We start from the raw sequence: 26115 nt of genomic DNA, 5'->3' as shown, positions 1-26115 counted from the left end.
ATATATTTTATTAGTGCTGTTTGCTCCTATAATGCTGATGTTTTTAAAATTTCATGACAATAAAGATATCATTATTAGAAAAAAAAACATTTTTACGTGTGTTATTATTAAAAAAAATTGATGTCTGATGTCTTGATGTTGACATAATGGTAACAGCTGATTGATAAAATCCACCATGAGTCATCTCTTTTCTGGATGAGATCACGAGGACGATGTCATTGCTTGCTGATGATTTTTCAGAGAAATTATATGACTGCATAATTAGACTGACTGTCAGATATTCAGTAACTCAGCTGAACTTGACAATGTCTCAGAGCAGCAGTTAGATTCCAAAGCCAGCTTTTTTTAACTTCTCAGACAGTCAACATGACAGTGTTTCTAATCAGGTCACACTCTCGTGCTGTGGTGATCCCAAATATGTCAATTAGTCTTTTAAAGTTTTGCATATACATATTTTTATTTTAGTGAAGATAGTTGAGGAAGATCATTTTTACATGCTATATCTTGGGAATAAACATGACTAGCAAAAACTGAGCATGAAATTATGTCAAACACATTTGGTCCTCAGCTTCAACCCCTAAAACATTACCATGTAAATGTCCTGCCTATGGGAGGGGTTCACGCACTGAAACAAGTTAAAGTGCTATCAAAGGCCGTCCTTGCTGTGTTCCTCGCTACATGTCAGTGCTAGAAGACTGGAGCTCATTTGTAAAAAGCTGGCAGCCATGATGTGTTAGATGACAGAGCAGAATAAGTGTAGTGTGTGTCTGTGTTTGGACTGAACCAGACGGGACAGCTTTAGTTTGAGAGGGTGGAGGAGGAACAGCTGATGGTTGGGAATTTGACTGTCAGCAGTAACAGTATGTTTGAACACACAATACTGAAATTATATAAATCAAATGCACCAACCACTAAACTGTTTTTGTTGGATAACATGTTTCAGGTAAAGTTTATTTTGTTGTCTTAGAATTTTTTATTTGACTGCAACACTGATATCAGTACCAAATTATTTTTAATAGTTTTTTTCTTACATTTCAATTTTTTGTTAATCTGAACTGAGTTTGCTGTTTACAAAGAAAAATGTAAATGTTTACTCAAAATGTTGCTGTCAAAAAGTGCTGTTTATTTAAATTTTACATATCTATAATGATAAAATTACATCCTTACTATGTGCGTTTAGACTTAGAGAAGTATTCATTGTCTTTATTAATAAATGTGTTGCTGTCAAACCTCTGTTGTTTTAGTTTCAGTGCAGCTGTTGAGTCAGATCAGTTCCTCTCCAGCTGAGGGAGGTTTTTGTACGACGTTGTATCACTGTGTGAACGGGTAGCTGCGACCCTGCTGACAGTAGTAAACTCCTGAATCTTCCGCCTGAACTCCACTGATGGTCAGAGTGAAGTCAGTCCCAGATCCACTTCCACTAAAACGACCTGGAACTCCAGAGTGACGGTTTGAAGCTGTATAAATCAGGAGTTTAGGAGCTTCTCCGGGTTTCTGAAGGTACCAGTGGAGGTAGCTGTAAAAAATGTTACCAACACTCGTACTGGTTTTACATCTGAGAGAGACAGTCTGTCCTGGAACAACAGACTGAGATCCAGGAGACTGAGTCAGGACGATTTGTCCTGATGAACCTGGAAAACATGAAAAAGAGGAGAAGGGTTATTGAGACAAATCCAGCTTGGAGAAAGATGATCAGCATCCAAACAGAAGAGTCTCATTTCTTTAACATGGAGAATAGATGGAAGAAGGTAAATGCTGCTCGTCTCAGTGTTTCTCCATCACAGCAGAACATCATTGTGGTGAACCTGGTTGCATCCTGAAGCAAAGTTTTCAGAAGAGAGTCTCACCCTGAACAAGGAGCCCCAGGGTGGCCAGCAGTGGAATCAGTGACAACATCATTGTGCTGCCGGCGTGTCAGTGGCTCTGAAAGGCCTGGACAGCCACTGATCAACACTGGCCTCTTAACGGCTGGGAGCAGAGAGGCAGGACAGATATGCAAACACACAGAGTCAGTGAACTGTAGCTGTCCTCAACATATCATGGTGTTTCCTGCTCAGTGCTGGGACAGCTGGCTGTTTGAATCATCCTCATGTTGATTAACAGAAACTCAGGATGCTGTGTAGTATTTACATATTCAGCTTTTTAGGTAAAGAAAATCTTTCCTTTTGCATTTACTAAATCATGTGAACGTCTTATTGTGATAAAGTGTTTTTCAAGAGAGATCTGGCCAAGAGGGCAGCATGAAAACAGCATTAGGTCAATATAGAGAATACAGACAACATAAATAGGCCAAGACAGCTGTCACCCGCTACATTACAAATCATACAGAATCTACAGTGAAGGTGCACATTCAGGTAATTGAAACTGAAAAGTATTTTTTAAGCAACTTACTTCATTTTACAGAAAGCTAATTTGACCTTTTTTACTCCACAACACTGGACCAAACATTGACGACAACAATGTTTTAAAAGACCTGAGATTAACTATGGATTCTAAGAAAATATCAAATATATATTTAGATTGTAATTGCTGTCATTAGTAGAGTAAGTCACAGTAAACATCTACATCGACTGTAGAGATATGCTGCCTTCTGTGTCACAGTGTTAAACTGGTTCAGTCCTTATCTGTCAGGCAGACATGATGTTGTCTCACTTGGTCAACATTCATCAGCTACTATTAGGTAATATCATTAGGTTTTGTACAATCTTGTATTGAACAATAATAGTTGTTAATGTTATAGTAACTGTAATTCTTCAGTTCTTGAAATGGTCCTTTACTGCTGATGATGACATCCTGGCCAAAAGCTTCCAGTTGGAGTTAATTAGTTTGGGGAGCGAAACATGTTTATCAAGTCCAGAGAAAACAAATAACTTTTCATCTTTTCATAGTCTTCTTCTTCTTCTTCTTTTCCTTTCGGCTGTTCCCTTTCAGGGGTCGCCACAGCGAATCATGTTCCTCCATCTAACCCTGTCCTCTGCATCCTCTTCACTCACATCAATTAACTTCATGTCCTCTCTCACTACATCCATAAACCTCCTCTTTGGTCTTTCTCTAGACCTCCTGCCTGGCAGCTCCAACCTCAGCATCCTTCTACCAATATATTCACAGTCTCTCCTCTGAACACGTCCAAACCACCTCCATCTGGCCTCTCTGACTTTATCTCCGAAACATCTAACATGAGCTGTCCCTCTGATGTCCTCGTTCCTGATCCTGTCCATCCTCGTCACTCCCAAAGAGAACCTCAGCATCTTAAGCTCTGCTGCCTCCAGCTCTGCCTCTTGTCTTTTCTTCAGCGCCACTGTCTCTAAGCTGTACAACATCGCTGGTCTCACCACCGTCTCCAACACCTTTCCTTTCATTCTTGCTGATACTCTTTTATCGCACAACACACTTGACACTTTTCTCCACCCGTTCCAACCTGCTCGCACTCGCCTCTTCACCTCTTTCCCACAGTCTCCATCGCTCTGAACCGTTGACCCTAAGTACTTAAAGTCCTGCACCTTCTTCACCTCTGCTTCCTGTAACCTCACCGTTCCACCTGGGTCCCTCTCATTGACACACATGTATTCTGTCTTACTGCGGCTAAGCTTCATTCCTCTGTTTTGCAGAGCAGACCTCCATCTCTCTAGATTTTCCTCCACCTGCTCCCTGCTCTCACTACAAATCACAATGTCATCCGCAAACATCATAGTCCATGGAGATTCCTGTCTAACCTCATCTGTCAGCCTGTCCATCACCAGAGCAAACAAGAAGTGGCTCAGAGCCGATCCTCGATGCAGACCCACCTCCACCTTGAACTCCTCTGTCACACCTACAGCACACCTCACCACGGTCTTACAGCTCTCATACATGTCCTGCACCACTCTAACATACTTCTCTGCCACTCCAGACTTCCTCATAAAATACCACAGCTCCTCTCTCGGCACCCTGTCATACGCTTTCTCTAAATCTACAAAGAAATAATTTGTAACTCCCTATGACCTTCTCTGTACTTCTCCATCAGCATCCTCAAAGCAAATACTGCATCTGTTGTACTCTTTCTAGGCATGAAACCATATTGCTGCTCACAAATGCTCACCTCTGCCCTTAGCCTAGCTTCCACTACTCTTTCCCACAACTTCATTGTATGGCTCATCAGCTTTATTCCTCTGTAGTTGCCACAGCTCTGCACATCTCCCTTGTTCTTAAAAATTGGCACCAGTACACTTCTCCTCCATTCCTCTGGCATCCTCTCACTCTCCAAGATCTTGTTAAACAGACTAGTCAGAAACTCTACTGCCACCTCTCCTAGACACTTTCATACCTCCACAGGTATGTCATCAGGACCAACTGCCTTTCCACTCTTCATGCTCTTCAACGTCCTCCTCACTTCACTCTTGCTAATCTTTGATACTTCCTGCTCCACACCAGTCACCTCTTCTACTCTTCGTTCCCTTTCATTTTCCTCATTCATCAACTCTTCAAAGTACTCCTTCCATCTTCCCATCACACTCCTGGCACCTGTCAATACATTTCCATTCTTATCTTTAATCACCCTAACCTGCTGCACATCCTTCCAATCTCTGTCTCTTTGTCTGGCCAACCTGTACAAATCCACCTCTCCCTCTTTAGTGTCCAACCTAGCATACAAGTCCTCATATGCTCTTTGTTTGGCCTTTGCCACCTCTACCTTCACCTTACGCTGCATCTCCCTGTACTCCTGTCTACTCTCTTCAGTCCTCTCAGCGTCCCACTTCTTCTTAGCTAACCTCTTTCTCTGTATACACTCCTGAACTTCCTCGTTCCACCACCAAGTCTCCTTGTCCGCTTTCCTCTTTCCAGATGACACACCGAGTACCCTCCTACCTGTCTCCCTGATCACAGTAGCTGTAGTGGTCCACTCATCTGGGAGCACTTCCTGACCACCCAGAGTCTGTCTCAGCTCCTCCCTGAAAACTACACGACATTCTTCCTTTTTCAACTTCCACCACTTTGTCCTCTGCTCTGCCTTTGTCCTCTTCATCTTCCTCACCACCAGAGTCATTTTACACATTACCATCCTGTGTTGTCTGGCTACACTCTCCCCTACCACTACTTTACAGTCACTGGTCTCTTTCAGATTACAACGTCTACACAAGATGTAGTCCACCTGAGTGCTTCTACCTCCGCTCTTAAATGTCATCCTATGTTCCTGCCTCTTCTGGAAGAAAGTGTTCACTACAGCCATTTCCATCCTCTTTGCAAAGTCTACCACCATCTGTCCTTCTGCGTTCCTGTCCTGAAGACCAAACCTGCCCATCTTCTCATCACCTCTGTTCCCTTCACCTACATGCCAATTGAAATCTGCACCAATCAGCACTCACACCTCTGGGGATGCTCTGCATCACTTCATCTAACTCACTCCAGAATTTCTCCTTCTCTTCTAACTCACATCCTACCTGTGGGGCATAACCACTCAAAACATTGAACATCACCCCTTCAATTTCCAGCTTCAGGTTCATCAACCTGTCTGATACTCTTTTCACCTCTAGAGCATTCCTCACAAACTCCTTTTTCAGGATAACTCCTACTCCGTTTCTCTTCCTATCTGACCCATGGTAGAACAACTTGAACCCTGCTCCTAAGCTTCTAGCCTTGCTACCTTTCCACCTGGTCTCCTGGACACACAGTATGTCCACTTTCCTTCTCTGCATCATGTCAATCAACTCTCTAGCCTTCCCTGTCATAGTCCCAACATTCAAAGTCCCTACTGTCAGTCCTACATTCTTAGCTTTCCTCTTCTTTCTCTGCCTACGAACACACCTTCCTCCTCTCCTTCTTCGTCTTCGACCAACAGTAATCCAATTTCCACCGGTACCCTGTAGGTCAACAGCACCGCTGGCGGTCGTTTTTAACCCGAGCCCCGACCGATCCGGTATGGAAGTCATTTTCACGATTCGCATTTTTAATTTGGCATGTGTTTTACGTCGGATGCCCTTCCTGACACAACCCTCTGCATTTATCCAGACTTGGGACTGGCACAAGAAGACACTGGCTTGTGCTTCCTTGTGGTTGCATTTTCACCTTTTCATAGTAAACATGTGAAATAGAGTTAGTAGCTTCCAGAGCGATTTGTTTCGTATCAAACTCATTTCTTTTACATGTATAAATTGCGGTAATTTGGAAAACAAAACAGAGTGCCACTACACAGATGATATACAGTTGTACAGTTTTAAATCACCAAATGATTTCTGTTGGTTGATAAAGTTTATTGTTTTCTTGAGAATCATTTCTTGAATGTCACAAATTCCCCACAGCTGATGAAAGACAAAACTAAAGTTGTCATATTTGGAACAACTTAAAATCTCTGTACTAAATGTCAACAGTTAACTGAAAACCTCAATGCACTGAATAATGTGTGTCCAAACCTCACTTATGTTACATTCCATCCCTAAACCAAATCAGCATTGTTTGGTCAGACAGCTTTTTGATACTTCTTGCAAAGATTGTTCAAGTAGTGCTTCAAAACCTCCTCAGCCGTCTTCAAAAGCCTTTACATTATAAGATGAATTATAATTTTACTTTAGTTTGTTCAATATCAGAAAAACTGTCAGAGGTTTGTGGAACAGTGCCTGAAGCATCTGTCTGTATGAAGTTCAGAGGTTGAAGTTCATTAATGTATCTTTTTTTTTGGACTTACGGTGCAACCTCACTGATCAATGTTTGTTAACATATGTTATCTTTTCAGTTCTGGGAATTTCAGCTTCATGATCTCAATCTCTCTCTCCTGTCTCAGCTTTACTGTATCAGATGGAGGTCAGTGTGATGTCTGCAGGAGAACGGGGGAGCCAGGCTTCATGATTTCATTACTCTGACTCTGTTAGATATGTTTGTGCTTTTAACATGTGTGGGCTGCTTCACTGAACTGTATCAGTCTCTGCAGTAGCTTCCAGCTGCAGCAGGCAGTTCAGTTTCTGTTCAGTCTGACTGAGGGAGGTTTTTGTACGATGCTTTTTCACTGTGTGAACACAGCTTGATTGTTGATTTCATGATAACTCTGACAGTAGTAAACTGCTGCATCTTCAGCCTGGACTCCACTGATGGTCAGAGTGAAGTCAACTCCATTCCCTGCTCCACTTCCACTGAATCTGGAGGAGATTCCAGAAAATCTGTCCGATGTTAGGTAGATCAGAAGTTTAGGAGCTTCTCCAGTTTTCTGTTGGTACCAGGCCAGGTAGTATTGTGAACCAGAGTAAGCAACTTTAGGACTGGCCTTACAGTCAATAGAGACACTTTGACCCAGCTGCACTGTTTTGGCTGCTGGCTGAGTCAAGACAACATTTTGTCCAACAGACCCTGAGGAGAGAGAAGAAACACGGGACATGAGACGGTGAGGTGAAACTCAGCTACACTCCAAATGATTTTCACATCACAGAAAAATGATTTTCCTCACCCTGAGTGAAGCAGAGGAGAGTCCAGATGAGGACGGAGAGCAAAGTCATGTTTTTGATGAGGAGGATTTCTGTGGCTTCTGTTGTCATGAAGGACAGCTGTCAGTCATCCAGTGTTCAACTCTCAGGACTATAAACTCTCCCAGAGCACTGGAGCATGGTGCTGCTGATGCAAAGTGACTCTCTATGGAAATGCTCTGACTGACTCCAGCAGGGACTTGGATTACTCTGACGATGCTGTTTCTCAATAGATCAATACATTTACCAGAGTATTGATTAATAATGTGTCAGTGATCATTTTCATGTGGATTGATTTTGATGACTACAGATACATTTTCTTTAAGAGTGTCTTTTCTTAAATCTAAGAAGCATTTAATTTAATGTTAGAATAATTAAAATTTCACATTTACAGAAATGTTAAAACATATCTTAAAATGTGATTAATTCTGAAAATGATGTCCTTGTTTGATCAATATAATATGAAATAGTTCATTCTTTTAAAAACAGGAAGTGTTTATGTTGAGTTTGTTGTGTTCACAGTCAGAGAGCCGTGTCTCTCTGCAGTGAGAGGTTTTTGTACGGCGACTCAATCAGTTTGTATCACTGTGGTGGACTTTCGGTGGAGGAACCAGACTGGAATTCACATCATTTTCATCCTCACCAAACCGTTTAGTGAGCCCTGGTGCACCAAACATCTGGATTTGAGATGTTTCTCCACTCTTTCATTTAGCTTTTTCTTGTATATATATATATATATATATATATATATATATATATAAAAACTTTGTCCTTCATCCTCCGCGGGTGGTCTCATCCTTCGAGCTCGTGTCCTCTACCAGAGGCCTGGGAGCTTCAGGGTTCTGCGCAGTATCTTTGCTGTTCCTAGTACTGCACACTTCTGGACCGAGATGTCTGGTGTTCTTCCAGGGATCTGCTGTAGCCACTCCTCCAGTTTGGGGGTCACTGCCCCGTGTGCGCCGATGACCACGGGCACCACTGTTGCCTTCACCTTCCAGGTCTTCTCCAGCTCTTCTCTGAGCCCTTGGTACTTCTCTAGTTTCTCGTGTTCCTTTTTCCTGATGTTGCCATCGCTTGGTATTGCCACGTCAACCACAACGGCTTTCCTCTGCTGTTTGTCCACCACCAGGCTGGTTCGCCATTACCATTCTGTCAGTCTGAATCTGGAAGTCCCACAGGATCTTGGCTCGGTCATTCTCTACCACCTTTGGAGGTGTTTCCCACTTTGACCTTGGGGTTTCCAGTCCATACTCAGTGCAGATGTTCCTGTACACTATGCCAGCTACTTGGTTATGGCTCTCCATGTATGCTTTTCCTGCCAGCATCTTACACCCTGCGTTATGTGCTGGATTGTCTCAGGGGCCTCTTTGCGCAGCCTACACCTTGGGTCTTGTCTGGTGTGGTAGATCTGGGCCTCTATTGCTCTGGTGCTCAGGGCCTGCTCCTGTGCAGCCATGATGAGTGCCTCTGTGCTGTCCTTCAGTCCAGCCGCTCTAGCCATTGGTAGGATTTCTTGATATCAGCCACTTCAGTTATGTTCCGGTGGTACATCCCGTGTAGGGGTTTGTCCTCCCATGATGGTCCTTCCTCCAGCACGTCTTCCTCTGTTCCCCATTGCCTGAGACATTCCCTGAGCACGTCATCTGTTGGGGCCTTATCTTGGATGTACTTGTGGATCTTGGATGTTTCATCCTGGATAGTGGCTCTCACACTCACTAGTCCACGGCCGCCTTCCTTACAGCTAGCGTACACAGTCTCAGGGTGCTGGATTTGGGATGGAACCCTCCATGCATGGTGAGGAGCTTTTCGCGTCTTAACGTCTGTGGTCTGTATCTCTTCCTTTGGCCACTTTATTATTCCCGCAGGGTATCTGATCACTGGCAGGGCGTAGCTGTTTATTGCCTGGGCCTTGTTCTTGCCATTGAGCTGACTTCTTAGGACTTGCCTTACTCGTTGGAGGTATTTGGCCGTTGCCGTCTTCCTTGTTGCCTCTTCGAGGTTGCCATTTGCCTGTGGTATTCCAAGGTACTTGTAACCATCCTCAATGTCTGCAATTGTTCCTTCTGGGAGTGAGACCCCTTCTGTGTGGACTACCTTCCCTCTCTTTGTCACCATTCGACTGCACTTCTCAAGCCCGAATGACATCCCAATGTCAGAGCTGTAGATCCTGGTGGTGTGGATCAGTGAGTCGATGTCCCGCTCGCTCTTAGCGTATAGCTTGATGTCATCCATGTAGAGGAGGTGACTGATGGTGGCCCCGTTCCTGAGTCGGTATCCATAGCCAGTCTTGTTGATTATTTGGCTGAGGGGGTTCAGACCTATGCAGAACAGCAGTGGGCACAGAGCATCTCCTTGGTATATGCCACATTTGATGGATACTTGTGCAAGTGGCTTGCCATTGGCCTCAAGGGTGGTTTTCCACAGCCTCATCGAGTTTGCAATGAAGTCTCTTAGAGTCCTGTTGATGTTGTACATCTCTAAGCATTCAGTGATCCATGTGTGCGGCACTGAGTCATATGCTTTCTTGTAATCAATCCAGGCAGTGCACAGGTTGGTGTGTCGGGCTCTGCAGTCTTGGGTGACTGTTCTGTCAACCAGGAGTTGGTGTTTGGCTCCTCTGGTTCCTCTGCCAATGCCCTTCTTTGCTTTGCTCATGTATTGATCCATGTGTCCACTTATCTTAGCCGCGATGATGCCTGACATGAGCTTCCATGTTGTGGAGAGACAGGTTATTGGCCGATAGTTGGATGGGACTGTACCCTTTGCGGGATCCTTTAGGATCAGGATTGTGCGCCCTTCGGTAAGCCATTCAGGGTGCGTCCCATCTCTTAGCAGCTGGTTCATTTGTGCTGCTAGGCGCTCATGGAGTGCAGTGAGCTTCTTTAGCCAGTAGGTGTGGATCCTGTCAGGGCCTGGTGCTGTCAGTTCTTCATACCTGAGACTCTTTCTTGGATGTCTGCCGCTGTGATGGTGACTGGATTCTGTTCAGGAGGTTGCTGTGGTCCTTTCTCAGGGCCGCCAGCCACTGTGCATCGCTGTTGTGTGATGCCTCCCTTTCCCATATACTTTTCCAGTACTGCTCCGTTTCCAGCCTTGGTGGGTCTGCTCTGCTGTTATTACCCTGTCTCAAGTTGTGATAGCAGTTGCCGCTTGTGGATGTTGGAACAATGAGCTACTAGTTGCTTTGCTGTAAGCCTTGATTGTGGGTTTCGAAGTAACCATTCATCCCACATCCTGTGCATGTAACCCCTCTGACTAGGGTTACTGGAGTAGTAGCATTCCAACAGAGCCTTATTATCGCATCTTGCCCATCTCCGTCTTGTTCCAGTAGCCCATCTCGATGCCCTGGTTCCCCAACACCTGACGCAGACCTTGTTTGGCCGGGCGACGTCTGAGCCGGCATGTCATATATTCCATTGTCACTCATCATCATCATGAGGTAGGCAGCAGCGTGAAGGGTCTTGCCTAAGGACCCACACTGGATGATGGGTCATTGCTCATTGCGCTCCGAGGGGTATTCGAACCCTTAATGTCCCGTGGCCTACCAAATCGAGCTATCCGGCCATTCCACACTGGATGATGGTCATTGCTCAATGCGTCCCGAAGGGGATATATATATATAAAACTTTGTCCTTCACCCTCCGCGGGTGGTCTCGTCCTTCGAGCTGGACGAGACCTCTCTGGACCGAGATGTCTGGTGTTCTTCCAGGGATCTGCTGTAGCCACTCCTCCAGTTTGGGGGTCACTGCCCCTAGTGCTCCGATGACCACGGGCACCACTGTTGCCTTCACCTTCTGGCGGTCCTTTCTCAGGGCCGCCAGCCACTGTGCATCGCTGTTGTGTGATGCCTCCCTTTCCCATATACTTTTCCAGTACTGCTCCGTTTCCAGCCTTGGTGGGTCTGCTCTGCTGTTATTACCCTGCCATTGAGCGTACACTTTCGCAGGTTGAGTTGCGAACAACCGGTTTATTCTTCTGGCTTCATTATCTCTCGTGTATCTCTTTAGGCGGCTGGCCAAGGCTTGGAGCCTTTGTTTGGCAGTTTCGAGTGCTTCAGGTATGGGCATCTGGTTGTACTTCTTGGGTACTTGCTTTCTCATTGCACCTCTCTCAGCCTCTGTCAGTTGGCTCACTTCTCTCCTCCAACCTTCGTTTCCATGGTGGGTATTGTCTCTCATGGCTCCCATGGTTGCTCTTGTAGCCAAGCATCTCTAGGATCACTGCTGCTGAGGCGTAGATCAGCTCATTGGTTTCAGTGATGGTTGTGGTAGGGATCGCTCTCAATGCTGCATTCATATCTTCTAGGAGACTTTCTGATGGTACTTCACTTAGCCGTTGTAGTTGGCGTCGGGGGTTGCCTTGTATTCATCCTCGCCCTGATCTTATCTTTCAGGTCAGTCGCTGCCTCGTTCAGCGTGATTTCTCTTGGGGCTTCGTGCCCAATCTCTGGTTGAGGAGCTGCTGGTTGCTCCCCTCTGACCTGTAGTCCTGGCTCCCCCTTGCCGTAGCATTTGTGTTGTACCTCGTCAATCTCAAGTTGTGATAGCAGTTGCCGCTTGTGGATGTTGGAACACTGAGCTACTAGTTGCTTCGCCGTGAAGCCTTGATTGTGGGTTTCAAGTAACCATTCATCCCACATCCTGTGCATGTAACCCCTCTGACTAGGGTTACTGGAGTAGTAGCATTCCAACAGAGCCTTATTATCGCATCTCGCCCATTTCCGTCTTGTTCCAGGCAGCCGGCATGTCATATATTTCATTGTCACTCATCATCATCATGAGGTAGGCAGCAGCGTGAAGGGTCTTGCCTAAGGACCCACACTGGATGATCTGGATGGTCATTGCTCATTGCGCTCCGAGGGGGATTCGAACCCTTGTTCCCCCGTGAATGTCCCGTGGCCTACCAAATCGAGCTGTCCAGCCGTTCCACACTGGATGATGGTCATTGCTCAATGTGTCCCGAAGGGGATTTGAACCCCGGTCCCCCGTGTGAAAGTTCTGTGACTATATATACAACAAAACTATCAACTACTACTGAACAGGATTTTAGACAGACAGTGCACTCATGTATAGGTAGTGTATATATATATATATATATATATATATATATATACTAATACATGAAGTGCACTATCTGTCTAAAATCCTGTTTTTATCTGCCAATACATTACAGTTTATTCATTTTATCATTACTGTATACCTGCCTACCACAGTATAATATTATATTTTATTGTATTATATAATATATACTATATATATCATATTATACTCCTATATTTTTACTTATGCACTATTTTATGTCTTTGATTCTCTTTTACTTGCATGATTTTCTTTTTATACATATTGTTTGAGCGTTCATGGAGGGAGTCTGAGAGCTAAAAATATTAGTAATATTAATTGCTTCACTGTAATTGTTGTATTTGTGTATGTGTGTATTTGACAATAAATAACTTGAAACTGAGGTAGACTTTATGGCAGAAAGCTTCTATTGGATTGGATTAGGCTTTACAAGTGTACCTAATAAAGTGGACACTGAGTGTATATCTCTGCTTCATCAATAGTGTAAAAAGTTTTGGGTCTAAAGAGAACATTACTGTTTTAAAGTGTTGTTTTGTTGTTTGTATGCATTTCTTGAATGTGTTAAATAGCTAATTAACCTATTTATCCATCAGTTTGATTTCTCTGCTTACTTTCTGTTACATTCTGGTTTCTTCTTGACTAATTCAGTATTCTCAGTGAGTTTGAAGATAGAGGTTGCCTTAACACATCGGTCAAGGATTAAACATTTTCTCCAGAACAAATTATTTAGAGTTTTGTGTTACAGTTCCTTGTTGAACCATTTTTTAACATAACTATAGTGGCTGATATCAAGAAATCCTACCAATGGCTAGAAACGGGCCGGACTGAAGGACAGCACAGAGGCACTCATCATGGCTGCACAGGAGCAGGCCCTGAGCAATAGAGGCCCAGATCTACCACACCAGACAAGACCAGAGGTGTAGGCTGTGCAAAGAGGCCCCTGAGACAATCCAGCACATAACTGCAGGGTGTAAGATGCTGGCAGGAAAAGCATACATGGGCGCCATAACCAAGTGGCTGGCATAGTGTACAGGAACATCTGCACTGAGTATGGACTGGAAACCCCGAGGTCAAAGTGGAAACACCTCCAAAGGTGGTAGAGAACGACCGAGCCAAGATCCTGTGGGACTTCCAGATCCAGACTGACAGAATGGTAATGGCGAACCAGCCTGACATCGTGGTGGTGGACAAACAGCAGAGGAAAGCCGTTGTGGTTGGCGTGGCGATACCAAGTGATGGCAACATCAGGAAAAAGGAACATGAGAAACTAGAGAAGTACCAAGGGCTCAGAGAAGAGCTGGAGAAGGCCTGGAAGGTGAAGGCGACAGTGGTGCCCGTGGTCATCGGAGCACTCGGGGCAGTGACCCCCAAACTGGAGGAGTGGCTACAGCAGATCCTGGAAGAACACCAGACATCTCGGTCCAGAAGAGTGCAGTACTGGGAACAGCAAAAATACTGCGCAGAACCCTCAAGCTCCCAGGCCTCTGGTAGAGGACCCGAGCTCGAAAGGATGAGACCACCAGCGGAGGTGAAGGACAAAGGATTTTATATATATATATATATATATATATATATAATTATTTATTTCATCATTAATCTCTACACCTGCTCACTACAGTATTATATTTTATTTCATTGAATTACATTATATAGAATACTATATATATCATATTATATTCCTATATTTAACTAACTTCTGCACTATTTATTTATATTTTAGAACTAACAATATAAAAGCAAGATAAATTGCCAATGACTGCTTCTATTACCATGGTGACATGTATCATGACAATAAATGACAGAGAAACTGGAACAGATAGACCTTGTGGCAGAAAGCTAATGGATTTGCACCCAGGCTTTATGGCAGGTGTACCTCATTATAGTAGAATAATTGAGTGTATATCTCTGCTTCTGTAATAGTATATAAAATGTTTTTGGGTCTAAAAAGAACATTACTGTTTTAAAGTGTTATTTTAGTTGTTTGTATGTATTTTCTTGAATGTATTTAAACTAGCAATTTAACCTATTTATCCTTCAGTTTGAATTCCTCTTGCCACTTTGTATTCTGCAAATCTTGCAGTTTCACCACAAGATTAGTTCAGGCGTGTCCCAGTGGGTTTTGAAAAAGAGGTCGCCTCACCAAATCAGTCAATGAGTTAAACATTTTCTCCAGAACAAATATGATTCAGAGTTTTAGCATACAATTCCTTATTGAACCCATTTTTTTCCTGATTGTAACTTTGCTGTAAAACCTTGTTTGAAGTAAACCGTAGCATAGTGTGATAATGTCTCTCAAACACTGTGTTAATCCAGTCAGCAATAAAATACTCTGCTGAATTGTATAACAAATCTTTCCCACAATAAATATATAACTTTTAAGATAATCCTTGTAGGAATTTTCTCAAGAAAAGCTTGTAATGTTTGTTCTGTCAAGTGCAGCTGTTGGAGTCAGATCAGTTCCTCTCCAGCTGAGGAGTGTTTTATCTGACGTTGTATCACTGTGTAGGCGGGCTGGCGACCCTGCTGGACCCAGTAGTCAAACCTCACCAGATCTTTCAGCCTGGAGCTCCACTGATGCATCAGAGTAAATCCCACTCGGTCATTTCCACGCCCACTAAAGCGACCTGGAACTCATAGGCTTGACTGGCTGTAGCTCGATAAATCAGGAGTTTAGAGCTTCTCTCAGGCTTCTGAAGAGTACCAGTGGGGGTAGCTGTAACCACGCTAGCTATTAAACACTTGTACTGGTTTTACATCTGAGAGAGACAGTCTGTCCACTGGAACAACGGACTAGAAGATCCAGGTGGAGACTGGAGTCAGGACGGTTTGTCACAGATGAACCTGGAAAACATGAAAAGAGAGGAAAGGGTTGCTGGCAAGGACAAATCCGAGCTTGGGAAAAGATGACTGTAGCATCCAAACAGAAGAGTCTCATTTCCTTATGATGGAGAATAGATGGAAGAAGAGTAAATACTGCTCTGCTTCAGTGTTTCTCCATCACAGCAGAATATCATTGTGAGTGAACCTGTGGTTGTGCATCCTGAAGCAAAGTTTTCAGAAGAGAGTCTCACCCCTGGGCAAAGAGCCCCAGGGGTGGCCCGGCAGTGGGAGACTCAGTGACATCATGTCATTGCTGTTGCTGGCGCTGCTCAGTGGCTCTCTGAAGGCCTGGACAGCCACTGATCAACACTCGGCTCTCTTAACGGCTGCTGGGAGCAGAGGCGGCAGGACAGATATGTAAACACACAGGAGTCAGTGAACTGCGGCTGTCCTCAACATATCATAGGTGTTTCCTCCTCCGTGTGCTGCTGGGACAGCTGGCCGTGGCTGGCACAGATCATCCTCTATATTGGATTAACAGAAACTCAGGATGCTGTGTAGCATTTACATCTTCCAGCTTTTTAAGTAAAAATCTTTCCAGCCAAACATTTACAGAATCATGTGGACCTTGCGTATCTTATTGCAGTAAATCGTGTTTTCCAGAGAGATCTGGCCAAGAGGAATGACATAGGCTCAACGTGCGGTCAGTCAATGAAGCACAATGCAGACAAATATAAATAGGCTGTTAAGACAGCGGTCACACGCTGCATTTACAAATCATACAGAATCTACGGTAAAGGTACATTCAGGTGATATGAAACCTTTACAAAGTGAGTTTTGGAGCAACTTACTGAATTTTACAGAGGAAAGTTAATTTTACCTTATTATTTACTCAACAACACTGGACCAAACGCCAGTTAATGACCTTAGATTAAATATTAAGGGATTATAATATTAATTATATATATATTTATTTAATTACTGTCATTAGTAGAAGTAAGTTACAGTAAACATCTACTTGACCGGCAGAGACATGGCAGACTTCTGTATCACAGTGTTAAACTGGTTCAGTCCTTATCTGTCAAAGCAGACATGATGTGTATCTCACTCTGGTCAGCAGTAATTGTAGCTCATGGTCAGGTATAATGAAAGAAGCGTCCCCCAGGCTCCCATCCTGGGTCCTCTGCTATTAAGACTTTCCCATGCTGTGAATTTTGGTTAATGGCCGGGGATTATGGGAGATTACTTGTTATGTGTAGATGATAAACTGGCTGTGTATAATTGCATCTAACATAATCTCAGCAAGAGTGAAGTATTCTAGGAAATCAGTAACCTTTATTTAAAAATTGACTTATGTAATCACTATTACTTTGATTTGGTTTGGTACAGAAATGTATCTTCTGTCTATCTGTTGGTCCAGGAGGTGAGAGCAAGATTACTGTTATTTATATAAATTAGTCTTTGAAGCATATAAAAATATAATATTTTTAGAAATGAGTTTCTCTGACTCACAGGACATTTATAATTCAAGTCTAAAGTATTGCTGCTTCTTTGACCACAGCTGCTTATTGGTGGTAAGCTCATCATGCCACTGCCGGGGTGCTGAGTGTTATCTCACCTCTATTGGTCTATTCGCGTCCAGGTCACAGCTGTGCTAAGGCCCCCTTCCAGATCAGATCTCTTTTAAAAAGAAGTAATTGGTGAATGTCAGATTCAGGTAGGTTTACCATACATCAACGCAGATCTGGGTCCAACGATACTGAACCTGTAGAAGACATGCCGACTGCTGGCATGCTCAAGGCCAGAAGGGGCGCATTCTAAGATATCAAGTTTAGTACGGAAGATTAGTTCCTAACAGAGGCAACTAGACAGATCCACCTTAACTTCACTATCTGTCCACTTTCTCACCTGATTCTTCCTGCTCTCTCTCTCTCTCTCTCTTTCCTCTTTCTCCATCTTTCTCTCCATCCTCCTCTCCTGTTTTGCACTGTGCCAAATTGGAAACAAGACATTTCTTTTAGGGTTATATAAGAAATTGAAAAGAAGGGCTTTGCTGCGTAGCCAGCGTCTTTACTGCCTCTGCAAAATCATGCTGCATCACCAAACAGATCAAAGCAGAGAAAGATGGATTCCAGTGCTTCCCAATCTCTGTCCATCCATGCGTACTGTAATATACTGCAGAATAGAAACGATTGTGACAATACTTTGAATTAAATATAATAATAAAAGTGCATCCAAGTTATGTTTCGTTGGCTGGCAGAGTGTGCAATGCAAGCGGGCTAGCTCAGAGAAAGTTGCAGCCCAGCCAATAATCTCAGCTAGCAAACTTCTTCACTGCATGGAACTTCCTGTAGAGGCTTTCTACAGAAAGTATTTACAACGACTAAAAGTGAGGCAGGCTAAGAAGCCGGGCTCAAGGAGCGTCAGTTCTGTCTGCTCCATCTCACCGCCTCCGCTTGTGGCCAATAGACAGCTCCTCACTTACTACCCCCTCACTCAGCTTGTCTCATATTTCACCATTTCACAGCACAAACGCCCACCTTTCTTAGCTGTGGGGCTCACAGTATTCATATGCCAAAAATATTTATACAACCAAAAGCATTAAACCATTTGCCAGCGCCACAGTGCATGAGATGAAATTTAGGTGTGCTTCAGCCCCTGTCAAAGGGTCTAAAAAACGCCCATGAGGGTGCAGAGACAGTAGAATATTTGCCACAAAAGATTCCAGTGGTATTCAGTAGCTAAATATTTTAATGGTAATTTGGTACATAGGTAGGCAGTGGACCAAACCACTTTGTGAGAGCATGTAGCAAAGAGTTATTGCTAAGGGGACATCTCAGTAGTCGCTGGATATTGGCGAGGGGACATGTCCGCATACCGTCCCTACTAAACTCTATGCTCCTTTCACCTCAACCACCCATCCCTCCTCTGAGGCCTCATTTGAGCTAAAAATACAGAATAATAATGCACCTACAGCTTTTCATGCACTTTTCCTACAATTCTAGAGAAAGAAACTTAAACCCAAACCCTTGAAGAGGACTCCTGTGTAGCCTCTACAGAAGTCTTTGGACCCCATGTCTGTGCACATTTTGGACACAGGCTGGTGGCACATAATGAGATCTGTCAGTGTGGCAGTAAAATCAGGTGTGAAACTGTTTAAATACCATCTCTAATGTATATAAGTGCATTATATAAAACTATACACACTCTTTAATAAGATCAAATCTCAGTGAGAGCATCAAGGCTCTCAAAATCATTAGTTAGTTAACCGAAACACTTTCCTTTGGTCCAAAACTGTCTCCTCTATTCACACACAGCTGTTTGCCGATGACATACTTGAGGAGACATATGAGGCGTTTGGTAAAGCAATCAATTTAAACCAGTGACTTATGTACTGTATGGATTGTGGCACAGAATACATTATATATGTTACTATGATAAGTAATCAGTGCTTCTGCCACAGAAAGACATTTGTTGCATTGCAGATATGGAGCTTCAGTGTCCTGAGATTTCAGTGTGATGTGGACGTTGATGTTTCATCATGTTGTGAATCTGGTTTGTGTCTCTTCAGGTTGTTAAGGTGGACTGGTTTGAACTTCAGGAGAGAAAACTGGTATGTGTGTGTTTCTTGCCTTTTTATATATCCCAGTGGGGACTTTACACAGACGCACACACACACTGCTGTACCCATAGGGTCACTGTAGGGGACAGAAACTATGAGGTCCCCGTGGGAGGTGGAGAGCGGCTTTTTTGGAGAGAGTTAAGACTTGGTTTTTAGGTACAGGTTACCTATGCAGGTTATGGTTAGGTGAGGCTGGCTAGGGAAAGTATTATGCTCAGTGACTGTCCTCCACAGGGTCAGTGAAACAAAACATGTGTGTGTGTGTGTGTGTGTGCATAAGGTGTGTCCTTCGTGTGAGACATGTATCAGTCTCTACACCAGTAGCTTCCAGCCGCAGCAGGCAGTTCAGTTTCTGTTCAGTCTGACTGAGTGGAGGTTTTGTACGACGCTTTTCACCTGTCGCGAACACAGCTTGACTGTGTGATAGCATGATAACTCTGACAGTAGTAAACTGTTGCATCTTGCAGGCCTGGACTCCACTGATGGTCAGAGTGAAGTCAGCATCTCACATTCCCTGCTCCACTTCCACTGAATCTGGAGGATTGGAGGCAATCTATCCAGAATAGCTTCTGTAGAGTCAGAAGTTTAGGAGCTTCTCCAGTTACTCTGTTGGTACCAGGCCAGGTAGTATTGTGTGAAGACCAGTGTAGTGACCAACTGTTGGACTGGCCCCCTTCCACAGTCGATAGGAGACACTTTGACCCAGCTGCACTGCTTTTGGCTGCTGGCTGAGATACAGATGTATTTGTCCAACAGACCCTGGAGGAGAGAGAAGAAACACGGGACATGAGACGGTGAGGTGAAGACTCAGCTACTGCTCCAAATGATTTTCACATCACAGAAAAAAATGATTTTTCCTCCACCCTGAGTGAAGGCAGAGGAGAGTCCAGATGAGGACGGAGGAGGCAAAGTCATAAGTTTTTGATGAGGAGGGATTTTCTGTGAAGCTACTGACTGTCATGAAGGATTAGCTGTCCAGTCATCCAGTGTTCAACTCTCAGGACTATAAACTCTCCCAGAGCACTGGAGCATGGTGCTGCTGATGTGCAGAGAGTGGCTCTCTAATGGAAATGCTCTGACTGACTCCAGCAGGGACTCCTGGATTACTCTGACGATGCTGTTTCTCAATGGATCAATACATTTACCAGAGTATTCCAATTAATTATGTGTCAGTGGTCATTGGTCATGTGGATTGGTTTTGATGACTAACAGATACATTTTCTTGAAGGTGTTAATGTTTTTAGTTTTAATTTAATGCTAGAATAGACAATTAAAATTTCACATTTACATGAAGGAAAAAACATATTAAAAATGTGATTAATTGTGCAAATTGTGTCCTTGTTTGATGAATATAATATGAAATATTAAATTCTTTTAAAACAGGAAATGTTTATGTTGAGTTTGTTGTCTAAGTCAGAGAGTCGTGTCTCTGCAGAGAGGTTTTTAAAATGGGTGACTCAATCAGTTTGTATCACTGTGGAGGACTTTTGGTGGAGGAACCAGACTGGATGTTTGGAAGTAAGTTAAATTTTTGATATTTCATTAATTCATGAGAAACATTTCCTTTTCTGCAATTATATTTTTCTCGAGAAATTGAAATATGCGTATTATGTATCTTAACTTCCAAATTTTGCCATGCAGTGTTGTCCAAAAAACCAAAGTGCAGTTTTGTATTATAAATTAAATCATGAATGTAATGACTGAAATTGCTCGGAGCAGAAAAGTGTGCATTGATTTTTAGATTAAAGTTGAAACTTGAGGACTTTTGTCAGAAAAAGTCAGAGAGGCAGTATCTCTGCAGTGAGAAGGATTACATGCAGGTGGCTCAATCAGTTTGTATCACTGTGGTTGACTTTGCAGTGGAGGGAACCAGACTGGAGCTTGGAAGTAGAGTTTCTATGAGAATACAAAATATCTGTAATCAGTCAGGTTTAGGCTTTGTATTTCTGTGTCTATACATTTGTGTAGATACCAATTTCACTGGGCTGATCCTAAATCACTTTAAAGACCTCCAATCTTCTTGGCTATTCATTTCTCACCTCTTTAACCACCAAGGTTGAACTCAAAGCAGCTTTACTGGAACTATATCTTAAATGTTTTCCATTTTATTAATTTGTAGGGAATGTCTTGAAGCTTGAATTGTACTGGAAAGATTAAACAACACTTTAATTCTCCTTGTACTCAAACCAAGCTTTACAAGTTGAGTAAAATTATTTTGAAATGGGCTGAATGAAGATAAAAATGTTGCCAAATCTCTGATGTTCGCTCTAAAATGGCTCAAATGTCATCTTTATGTCTCCTCAGTTTGAAAATAATGACGGCTTAAATTCTCTCTCTGAGTCACTATTTTGTATTTTTAAATCTGTCTGATGAACATATTTGACCTACAAATATGAAGTTATTTTTTGGCTGATAATGTCCTTTAAAGTAGGATCCAGATTACTCTTTGCCCTTTTGGACTGAAGATTTGACAGTAAATATGTTTGTATAAATGTAGCAGGACTTTAAATGAAATCATAGATGACTGAAAATCGGATTTCAATGTTTTCTTCAAATGTAATATAAAAAATATTTTTTGTATTTTAAAGTTTAAATATGATTCTTTTATTTCCCAGTGTAGTTTGATGTCTTTCAGGTCATATGAGTGGACTCTTTCTGTGCTGGATATGCATGAGAGTGGTTTCTTAAAGGGAAGTGAAGAACAATGTGAGTGAGTGACTCAGGAGCAGAAAACCATCTGACAGAAACTCCTTAGAGGAGAAAATCCACTCTCACACAGTAAAGCTGTCTCAAGTATTCTGGGAAGTTGATTGACAGCTGTGTGGTCCCTGGGTCCTCCTAAGCTGATGTTGGTGTCTCCTAGGTGATGCCCGTCCCACCTGGACGGGTGCTGCCCCCTCCAGCGAGCTGAGCCGTGCGCGGGAAGGCCACGCTCATGTGCCCACAGCCACGGCCGAGGCTTCCTCAGACTGGAGTCTGGCCTGGAAGGTGGACGGCAGCGCAGCAGCAGCAGCCAGCAGCTGGGAGGAGAGCAGGAGCCCAGGGTGCTGGAGAAGGACCCCGGCCACTACAGCTGGAGCAGCACCCGGGGCTCCTGCAGACCAGTGGGGAAGGTGAAGCTCTGGTGACCTGTACAGAGCCATTTTTGGGGCTCCCCAGACTCCGCTCTGAGAGATTCAAAGTTGAGGAGAGACCAGTGTCCCCAGTCCTGACCTATTACTGGTTTACTGGTTTAACTCTGATACTGCTCTCACTCTGCACTCTGCAACTGAGCTCTCTTTATTTGACATGTTTCCAATAATAATATTACTAGCTAGCTTGTTGCAATGTTTCAATGTTATTTCAGTGTTTCCAGATAATAAAGAGTTTTTCATGCATAAATCAGTTGGTTTAATTTTTTTGCTAAATCAAGAGTAAACTTAGATATATGAGTTTCTCTAAATGGTGCAATGCAATTGACTGTATGAAATCCAGAGAAGAACTGACTCTTACAAGTGCTGTAATTTCTCTGGAAACGTTCTTAGAAAGAATGATTAACATTACATAATGTATATCCATATACATACTTCATATTAAGAGACTTTTATACCATCAGACAAATCTCGTTTTCTATTGTTTGATTAGTCCGTCATAGTGATGGTTGTAGTATAAGGCCAAAATGTTTTGCCACATTCGATATGAATGCCTTCATGACTGAAACTGAATTCTGCTATAGTCATTACAGATTTGTCTATAATAATAAACCTTTGGAACAAAAATCACATGTTAGGAAAACTTTAATTAATCATCAATCATCTCTTTTAAATAAGTATGAAAATATTTTAAACATCTGAAATAAAAAGCAGTATGTCTCTCATGGCATAGAATGTACATTACCAAAGAAGAGTAGCATGATCTTCATATTTATACCCTGAAATATTGCCATACTGCTTCCTGCTGAAGAGTTCAACCGTACAGAATAAATAAAAGAGATGACAAAAGGAAAGAATTTAATTTTTACTGATTTACATATTACATATACATATATACCATACATATATACATTCTATGTATATATTATATACACACAACAAGTAATGCAGTAAATATAGTATATATAAAGTTGGGTGACAACTAAAGGCAGCATGAAGTGTGTTAGTATGGAGTCAGGCCACCACGAGCCTCCAGAACAGCTTCAGGGCTCCTTGCCAAGTCTGTGGAGCTCTACTGGAGGGATGAACACCTCCTCCACAAGATGTTCCCTCAGTTATATATACAACCTTTATTAATCAGGTCATCTGACTGAGATCAGACAGACCTGAGTACAGCAGGCAGAGAGAAACACAAACAAAAGGACATACAGCATCAGAGACAGTCACAGACGTCACTACACAGATCTGAAGATGAGAGTTTATATTATATCATTTGGTCTTATTGAGATGGTGGTGGAGAGCGTTGTCTTACACGTTGGTCCAAAACCTTCCACAGGTGTGAAACTGGGTTGAGATCTGGTGACTGTAAAGGCCGGAGCATTTTATTCACATCATTTTCATCCTCACCAAACAGTTCAGTGAGCACTGGTGCACCGAAGCATCTGCATTTGATATGTTTCTCCACTCTCTCATTCAGCTTTGTCCTATATATATATTTATTTATACTACCTGTGTAACCATCACAGTATATATGTATATCAGTGGACTGCCTGTCTAAAATCCAGTTTTTATGTGCCCATACATTACAGTTTATTCATTTTATCATTACTCTACACCTGCCTACCACAGTATTATATTTTATTTCATTGAATTACATTATATAGAATACATATATCATATTATATTCCTATATTTTAACTTCTGCACTATTTATTCATTTTAGAACTAACAATATAAAAACAAGATAATTGCCAATGACTGCTTCATTGTAATTGTTGTGTATATGACAATAAATGACTTGAAACTGAAGTAGACCTTACGGCAGAAAGCTTCTATTGGATTGCATTAGGCTTTACAGGTGTACCTAATATAGTGGACACTGAGTGTATATCTCTGCTTCATCAATAATGTAAAATGTTTTGGGTCTAAAAAGAACATTACTGTTTTAAAGTGTTGTTTTAGTTGTTTGTATGCATTTCTTGAATGTGTTAAATAGCTAATTAACCTATTTATCCTTCAGTTTGAATTCTCTGCTTACTTTGTGTTAAATTCAGGTTTCTTCTTGATTAACTCAGTATTCCCAGTGAGTTTGAAAAAAGAGGTCGCCTCAACAAATCAGTCAAAGATTAAACATTTTCTCCCGAACAAATGATTCAGAGTTTTGTGTTACAATTCCTTGTTGAACCATTTTTTTTCCTGATTGAAACTTTGCTGTAAAACCTTGTTTGAGTAAACTGTAACAGTGTGATAATGTCTCAAACACTGTTAGTCAGTCATAATAAAATACTCTGCTGAATTGTATGAAAAATATTTCCACAATAAATATACAACTTTTTAACACAATCATGAGTTTTCTTTCAGTTTTCTTTAGAGAAGCTTCTAATGTTTTAGTTTCAGTGCAGCTGTTGAGTCAGATCAGTTCCTCTCCAGCTGAGGGAGGTTTTTGTACGACGTTGTATCACTGTGTGAACGGGAAGCTGCGACCCTGCTGACAGTAGTAAACTCCTGAATCTTCAGCCTGAACTCCACTGATGGTCAGAGTGAAGTCACTCGGTCCATTTCCACGTCCACTAAAACGACCTGGAACTCCAGACGGACGGGCTGTAGCTCGATAAATCAGGAGTTTAGGAGCTTCTCCAGGTTTCTGAAGGTACCAGTGGAGGTAGCTGTAACCACCGCTATTAACACTTGTACTGGTTTTACATCTGAGAGAGACAGTCTGTCCTGGAACAACAGACTGAGATCCAGGAGACTGAGTCACGATGATTTGTCCTGATGAACCTGGAAAACATGAAAATGAGGAGAAGGGTTATTGAGACAAATCCAGCTTGGAGAAAGATGATCAGCATCCAAACAGAAGAGTCTCATTTCTTTAACATGGAGAATAGATGGAAGAAGGTAAATGCTGCTCGTTTCAGTGTTTCTCCATCACAGCAGAACATCATTGTGGTGAACCTGGTTGCATCCTGAAGCAAAGTTTTCAGAAGAGAGTCTCACCCTGAACAAGAAGCCCCAGGGTGGCCAGCAGTGGAATCAGTGACATCATCATTGTGCTGCCGGCGTGTCAGTGGCTCTGAAAGGCCTGGACAGCCACTGATCAACACTGGCCTCTTAACGGCTGGGAGCAGAGAGGCAGGACAGATATGCAAACACACAGAGTCAGTGAACTGTAGCTGTCCTCAACATATCATGGTGTTTCCTCCTCAGTGCTGGGATAGCTGGCTGTTTGAATCATCCTCATGTTGATTAACAGAAACTCAGGATGCTGTGTAGTATTTACAAATTCAGCTTTTTAAGTCAAGAAAATCTTTCCTTTTGCATTTACTAAATCATGTGAACGTCTTATTGTGATAAACTGTTTTTCAAGAGAGATCTGGCCAAGAGGGCAGCATGAAAACAGCATTAGGTCAATAAAGAGAATACAGACAACATAAATAGGCAAAGACAGCGGTCACACGCTACATTACAAATCATACAGAATCTACAGTGAAGGCGCACATTCAGGTAATTGAAACTGAAAAGTAGTTTTTAAGCAACTTACTTAATTTTACAGAAAGTTAATTTGACCTTTTTTACTCACAACACTGGACAAAACAATACTAATGTTGTAAAAGACCTGAGATTAAATATGGATTATAAGAAAATATCAAATATATATTTAGATTGTAATTGCTGTCATTAGTAGAATAAGTTACAGTAATTGTCTACATCCACTGCAGAGACATGTTGCCTTCTGTGTCACAGTGTTAAACTACATTCAGTTCAGTCCTTATCTGTCAGGCAGACATGATGTTGTCTCACTTGGTCAACATTCATCAGCTACTGCCAATATAAATGATGGCGTCCCCCCAGGCTCCATCCTGGGTCCTCTGCTGTTAAGACTTTCCATGCTGTGGTTGGGTAATAGTAGGAGACATGGAATTATTTATTTGTAGATGATAAACAGCTGTGCAGTACGTCATAATCACAGCAGGACGAAGTATTCTAGGAAATCAGTAACCTTTATTTAAAAATTGTTTACTATTACATCACTATTA

At 42.5% G+C, this 26115-nt stretch overlaps 3 gene segments (V, D, J or C); all 3 read right to left on the bottom strand.

The window, feature by feature from the left end:
* Positions 1–421: 421 nt before the first annotated feature.
* On the bottom strand, positions 422–25285 carry LOC122864604. The segment is given in 3 exon segments: positions 422–1237; positions 24463–24859; positions 25076–25285. Coding segments are annotated over 2 exon segments (375 nt in total).
* On the bottom strand, positions 1232–2040 carry LOC122864606. The segment is given in 2 exon segments: positions 1232–1631; positions 1848–2040. Coding segments are annotated over 2 exon segments (372 nt in total).
* On the bottom strand, positions 6974–7527 carry LOC122864715. The segment is given in 2 exon segments: positions 6974–7314; positions 7412–7527. Coding segments are annotated over 2 exon segments (429 nt in total).
* Positions 25286–26115: the final 830 nt, after the last annotated feature.

This window comes from Siniperca chuatsi, linkage group LG17 (genome assembly GCF_020085105.1).
Source record: "Siniperca chuatsi isolate FFG_IHB_CAS linkage group LG17, ASM2008510v1, whole genome shotgun sequence".
Lineage (NCBI taxonomy): Eukaryota > Metazoa > Chordata > Actinopteri > Centrarchiformes > Sinipercidae > Siniperca > Siniperca chuatsi.
This window is presented reverse-complemented; position numbering and strand designations above follow the sequence as displayed.